The sequence below is a fragment of the Corylus avellana genome, chromosome ca2 (assembly GCF_901000735.1).
Source record: "Corylus avellana chromosome ca2, CavTom2PMs-1.0".
NCBI classification, from domain to species: domain Eukaryota; kingdom Viridiplantae; phylum Streptophyta; class Magnoliopsida; order Fagales; family Betulaceae; genus Corylus; species Corylus avellana.
In genome coordinates, this window is record NC_081542.1 from 18,973,284 (window position 1) to 18,980,398 (window position 7,115).

The 7,115-nt window shown below is 36.7% G+C and overlaps 1 protein-coding gene across 1 annotated transcript; it reads left to right on the plus strand.

The window, feature by feature from the left end:
• Nucleotides 1-5,027: 5,027 nt before the first annotated feature.
• LOC132169240 (uncharacterized) lies at nucleotides 5,028-6,254 on the plus strand. Its single transcript, XM_059580307.1, has 2 exons — nucleotides 5,028-6,032; nucleotides 6,120-6,254. Exons 1-2 carry the CDS (start codon nucleotides 5,028-5,030, stop codon nucleotides 6,252-6,254), a joined length of 1,140 nt encoding a protein of 379 aa, XP_059436290.1.
• Nucleotides 6,255-7,115: the final 861 nt, after the last annotated feature.

Genomic DNA, 7,115 nt, shown 5'->3' on the forward strand with positions numbered 1-7,115 from the left:
GACAAGGAGAAGGAGTAAATTAATAGGAAGGGAAAAAGAAGAAGGCAAAAGGAGAAATAATAAAAAGAAGGGAGGCTGTGATTATAAAATAAGGAAAGAAAATAATGGAGATTGAGAAGTGATAGGGGTGTAAAAGAAATATAAAGATGACAAAGGTGCGTTGATTGAGGGGAGGAAAAGGAAAAAATAATATAAAATAAAAATAATAAAATGAATCAGAAGGTGGTGTCGGCGAGTTCTAAAAATGGGAAGGGAAGAAAAGTGAAATAATCCATATAATTCTCTTAAAATAATCCATATAATTCTCTCTAATAATCAATCGTCTACTTTTTATTTTTTTATTTTTTAAAGCAAATAAGGAGTGGTAGAAGGATATTAATTCTAAGCAAGCAATCACGTGTTCCGAGTAATCTCTTCAAATGAGGATTTTAAATTTGGGCGGCGTTATAAAGTAATCACTTTTTATTACTATTTAAATAAAAAAACCACTACAAAATAAAATTTTTTCATTATTCCATACCAAACATTCTTAAATTTTTTTTTTTTTTTTTTTTCACATAAATCAAATTTTGCTACATTATCGAACTAAAACCCTTTAACAAACACTAGCGGCGTGATCAGCCTTGTGACCAATGGTCACCATGATGAGTTCTTTTTTTTTTTTAAATAATAATAATATGACCCGTGGGCCATAAGACAAGTGGGTTAGATCCACTAGTGAACCCACGGGTTAGGAGGGGTTTTTATTTTTTTATTTTTTTTAATATCTTTTAATAGAAAATTAGGGTATTTTAAGAATTTCACACGTGAAATTTTAAACGAAACAAAAGTTTAATACACCAAAGTAAGAGTTTTTAAACATTAGAAGAGTGTTTGGAAAAAAACTTGTCATTTGACTCATTTCACGTGCAAGTGAAGTTACCCTAATTTTTTATTTTATTTTTTATTTTGTCACCGACTCTCTCTGCCACCTCAAAGCCCAAACGGAAACTCGGCGTCAGCTGACCGTTCTTTCCTTGAGTGGCGGTGGACTAGACTTTTGGTTGGCAGAAGGAAAAGAAGAGGTTGTATGCTTGTTTTGCTTTTAACATGATAGACCAAAGAAATACAGTTTACTATTCTTCAAAGTACTAATCTTTACCCTCTTCCAAATCTCAAAAGAGTTGCATGCATCAACTGCGAGTATAGCCTGGCTCAAGTGAGTTTTGTGTGTGCTGATTAGTCAAGAGTAATCCAGATGTCCTAGACTGCAGCTGGATTGCAAAAACTAATTGAATCATCCACAAAATGGAGCCATACTCAACGTAATTCAAGGTAAAAGCTTCAAATTCCCCTAGTTTCTGCAATGTTGTGAGCATAGATTTATTTTTTTATTTTTTTATTTTTTGGTGTTGAACATGACTCGTCCTTTTGGGTATTCTTTTGTTTTGCTTTAAAGATTGGATTTTTATGTGGGTTTTCTGTTTTTGGTTTGTGGGTGTTCTTGTTTTCATCAGGTTTGCTTTAGAGAGGAAGATTTAGATTGTGGGTGTTTACGTTTAATATATGAGAAGTAGTTGGATGAAGGAAGTATGTGCACGTGAGGTACTTCAATTCAAGTTAAGATACGCAGTTGGCTGATCGTTGGAGTCTAGTTAGAAGTAGAAAGTTCAATAAGAGAAGTAGCAGCAGTTTTCCTTGATTTTCTTTAAGTTTAAGGCATAAAACTACTTTTTTTTGTTTTCCTATATAAATATATGTTACAATAGCTTCCCTTACCTTTCCGGATCAGGATCCCCTAAAATTCTTTCAAAATTTGAGTTTTTCAAATTTCGAATCTTGACCTTACATCCTGAACTTAAGGGCCCAAAACAAAAGGCTTTTCAGTTTTCAACTTTAAAGTCAAAGCACATTCTGATTTTTAATTATTAAAAACTGAAAAGCCTATTGTTTTGGGCCCTTAAGGTCAGGATGGACGATCAAGATTCAAAATTTGAAAAACTCAAGTTTTGAAAGAATTCTAGGGAATCCTGATCTCCTACCTTTCTTCATACAATTAAAATATTATCTTTTTACAAAATATAAGTTTCTAACTTACCTTCACTTTTTTTCACAAAATCTCAACACAATTCTTAATTAAAGACAAAAAGATAAAAGAAAGAGAGAAAAGAGAAATGTTTATATTAAAATAATGTGTAGAGAACCACCAAAAGCATTGAGAAACATTGTATCAACCCTTGGTTAAATATAAGAAATCTAATGTGAGTATGTTTTTGTGGATTTTCTGAAATTTTTTCTAAAGATAAGGAAGTGAATACTGAATATTATATATGGCATCTTCTGCTAACAATCTTGTGGAGTTTTGACATTTTCAGACAAGCTCGTTTTAATTGACCTTTAAATGATCCAAGTTCGAGCCGTTTAAGTTGTAGTCTACTGAAGCTGGAGGTGGAGGCGGAGGCGGAGAATATAGTTGTTGGCTTAATTATGACAATGGAAGAAGAAGGGTGAAGAAAATAGAAAAGATGAAAGAAGAGTTGAAAAGGTAACTTAGAAAAAGTAAAAGAGACATTCAAAAGGCTGTTTTCTTTGAATGGCATTAAAATGCACGACTTGACCAATAGACTAAGTTAGTATGTTAATAGTAATATATATATATATATATATATATATATATATAATATACATACAAATATTAAGTAGCCTATAATTTATTTATCAAAGTAACCTATACTTAATTATACTTAGTTAGTAACTTAATATATATTAACTTAGTTAATATGTTAGTTTATTAACTAACTAGTATGTTAATGCTAATCTCTTCTTAACATGACTTCTTCTATGTATATTACTTAGAAATATTGAGTAACCTATAGTTAATTATATTTACTTAGCATATATCAATTAACTAGATAATATGTTAGTTTATGAACTAACTAGTTAGCATATTAACTAATACATACACATAAAAATATTAAATAATCTAGGGTTAATAACTTTTTTGGTACCTGAGTTTTCACTTTTTTATTTTTTCCCCCCTGAGTTTTAAAACATGACAAATCTAGTACCCAACCTATGGGAAAAGACGGAATCACTACCTCCGTTAGGTTCCGTCAGTCCCAACTAACGGACGTCCATGTCATCGCCAGTTATATGTCGACACGTGTCCACCATTAAATAAAAAAAAAGGTAAATCCACGTCGTTTAGATAATTAAACAAAAAAGTTAAAAAAAATCCACGTCGTTTAGATAATGTCACAAAAAAGTTAAAAAAAATTCGACGTTTCCCCCCTTTTCTCCATTCTTCCCGTTCGTCGTCGGCCTAGGGTTCATAAGAACCGTATTTTCCCCAAATTTTTGTTCTAGGGTTTCCATTTAGGTGGGTCGATTCTCGATTGCGATTGCAATTTGGCTTATGATTGGAAGTATTATCGGCGAAAGTTTGAGTGTTTGAGTTTGATTTTGGGTGTGGATTGGTAGTTGGGTTGGGGCGATTTCGGGAAGGAAATCGACCTTGCGGCGTGGTTGGACCTGATTTCAGCACGTTGGCGAAGACCTTCTACACGGGAGGAGCAAAATGGGACGACCTCGGAGAAATCGGAATCGGAGAGGTGAAGGTATGTACTGTTGCAAAAAAGTTAGAGAATAAAATAGGGCATACTTTTGCTTTGCTGAACTGAATCCCCCACCAGTGGGGTGTTTTTTTAATACTATATAGCATATGGGTTTGAGACGTTGCAATCACTTATCACTTTATGGCTGCCTGTTTTTTTAGTTGTCGCTTAGTGTAGTACTTTTTGTCTGTTTTGAAGCCAAGTAGAAAGTTCTCACCTTTTTCACATTGGAAACTTTAATATATGGTTGTTGTGTTGTGTTGTGTTGGTTGTCAGTGGGCTATTGAAAACTTTTATATATGCTTTTGAAGACTTGTTTATTGTTGCTGCTGTAATGTGAGATTGTTTGGTGGGTGGGGGCCAATGTGCATGATAGCTTGAGTTGGTACGTAGGTCTGTATGTGTCTCATATGTCCATTATTTTGTTGACACAGGATCACCACTTACAAGATCCATTGATCTCGTTATTCACCATCATGGTTCATTTTGTAGACCACGTATGAAGTATGTAGGGGGGAAGTGATGACTTTTCCTGGTTTAGAGATTTCTGTGTTAAGCTACTCACATATTATAACCATAGTGGAAGTATACCTTGGTTATCAATATGGAAAGGTGCTTGCTCTCTATTACAAGGTTGATGATTATGAAGAAATTCTTGAACTTACAAGGAGAAATCATTGCCAAGAGATATTTAAGGTGTTTGACTGCGAGTCCAAAAACTTGCATGTGTTTGTAGATCATGGAGATACAGAAGTTGGTGAAAATGAAGGTGGAGTTGTAGAAGAAGTTGGAGTTGTAGTTGGTGAAAAGGAAGGTGAAGTTGGAGTTGTAGTTGGTGAAAAGGATAGAGTTGGAGAAGTTGAAGAAAAAACAGATATGGTCAATGTAGAAGAAGATGGAGACAAACATAGTTGGGCTATTGTTGAAGTCAGATGGTTTTATAAGTTATCATGTAGATGAGTTTGTGGATCATGAGGATAATCATGGATATGAAGAGGTGCTTATAAAGGAGATCAAAAAAGAGAAGGTTGAGCAAAATGTCAAAGAGATAGAAAAACAAATGAAGCAGCAAAAGAGTGTTGAGCAAACTTCTTCGAGGGAGAAGAAAAAGGGGAAGATGCAGTCCACAGCCAAACAGTCCACACGCAAGCAGTCCACTGCCAGACAGTCCACACGCAAGCAGTCCACTGCCAGGCAGTCCACACGCAAGCAGTCCACTGCCAGACAGTCCACAACCAGGTATTCCAGACGCAGGCAGCCTCCATGTCATGGATATAACGAAGATGGTGAGGATGAAGATGAAGAATATGAGCAGGATGAAGTGGATATTCCACCTCTTCCATTTAGTGATTTTGAAGATACTGATGGAATGGAGGATGACGCTTATGTCAATCCCAAAAAGAAGAAGTTCTACGGGTAGCAAGGGAGGCTGCAATGAAGTGGTTCAAGCCATTGGGTGAAGCATCATCATCAGCTCCTAAGGAGGTTCACACTGGAAATGGCAAACTCAAACAACCGAATGAAGAGGGTGTGGAAAGTCCTGAACTGCTCAGCCTAGAAATTGATGAGAATGCTGAAGGTACAAGTAAAAGAAAAAGAAAAAGGAGAAAGTATCCGGAATGGCATGGACTGCATGATCTGAAAGAGAAGATTGAAATACATGTGGGACAATTATTTGCAAACCCATCTAACTTTAAAGAGGCACTACAGCTGTATGCAGTACAAAATTGCTTCGATTACACATACATGCATAACGACAAAAAGCGTGTTTCAGCCTATTGTAAGCAAAAATGTGGATGGAGAGTATATGCATCATGGAAGAGTAATACAAAATACTTTCAAATAAAGACATTAGAAAAAGTTCATAATTGTGGAAGTCATTACTACAATAAAAGAGTGTCAATCAAGTGGGCAGCAAACCGATACATCGATAACTTCAGAGATCAACCAAATTGGAAGGCTAGTGCTTTGAAAGAGGCGGTTCGAAGGGATTACAATGTGGAGCTAACTTTGCTTGCTTGCTACCGTGCCAAACGAATGGCATTGAAGTTATTAGCCAGATCAGATGATGGGCAATACAAATTTACGAGAGCGTATTGTAATGCACTACGTCAGTGGAATCCCGGTAGCTCAACTTACATACAAAGAAATGGGATATTCTTTAAAAGGATATACGTTTCCTTAGATGCTTGTAAGCGGGGTTTCTTGGCTGGATGTAGGCCGATGATATGTGTGGATGCCTGCTTTATGAAAGGTCAGCATGGTGGGCAACTGCATGCTGCCATTGCACGGGATGTGAATGATAACATCTTCCCAATAGCATATGCTTTATGCGAGACTGAAAGTAGAGGCACATGGACATGGTTTTTGAACACTTTGTTGGAGGATATTGGGAATCCAAGGGAGCACAAGTGGTCATTTATGTCGGACAGACAAAAGGTAACAACCTAACATCTTAATTGAATGAATGCTTGATTAAATTGTGCTAATTACATATGTTAATTAAATTGTGATCTTCTTACACAGGGGCTGATGGAAGCCATAGAGTACCTGATGCCTGATGTGGAACACAGGCTATGTGTTCGACATTTGCATGCAAACTTCAAGAACAAGAGTTACAAGGGCAAAGCGTACAAGGATGCATTGTGGGGTGCAGCTTGAGCAGCAAATGAAAATCAATTCAAGTACTACATGTCAGTGATAAAAGGAATGGATACTGCAGCCCATGAATACATTGCCAAGGTGAACCCAAAGATGTGGTCAAGGCATGCTTTTAGGGAGACCAGTTGCAGTGACATACTTTTGAACAATATAGCTGAGACTTTCAATGCATGGGTACTTGAAGCTAGAGATCAGCCCATTCTTACTTGCATGGAGATGATAAGGCGGCAACTGATGAATCGGATTAGCCAAAAAAGAAATGGTGCTGCAACATCAACCAATATTATTTGCCCTAAGATTGTAAAAAAGTTAGATAGGAACGAGTCAGATGCTAGGAATTACATCTCCCACTGGAGTAACGACTTGACATTTGAGGTTGACCACAGCCATGAAGCTAGGAGGGTTGTCAATTTGAAATCGAGAACCTGTGGATGTGGTAGGTGGCAAAAGAATAGGATTCCATGCCCTCATGCTTGCTGTGCAATTTACCAAAATAGGGAAACTCCAGAAAAGTATGTAAGTGACTGGTACTTAATGGATACGTATAAGAAGTCATATGCATATAGCATCAAGCCGATGCCTGGCCCTAAAGATTGGGCTATTAACAATGATGACGAAGTCACACTGCCACCTTTACCCAAAAAACAACGAGGTAGGCCGATGAAGGTGAGAAGAAGAGGAGCTGATGAAAACGAGCCTGATGAAAGTGTTAAGGTGAGTCGAAAGGGGTATGATGTACGGTGTGAAAACTGCAATCAGCTGGGCCACAACGCTAGGAGTTGCACCCGACCACAAAATCCAAATAGGAAGATATACCCAAAGAAGGTTAAGAAGCCACAATTGAACACTGACACTGAGGTA

Bases quoted from the DNA above. Each gene is read 5' to 3' on its own strand.
- LOC132169240 (XM_059580307.1), top strand. From the start codon at position 5,028: ATGAAGTGGTTCAAGCCATTGGGTGAAGCATCATCATCAGCTCCTAAG. The intron at 6,033-6,119 runs GTAACAACCTAA...CTTCTTACACAG, and splicing joins TTATGTCGGACAGACAAAAG to GGGCTGATGGAAGCCATAGA.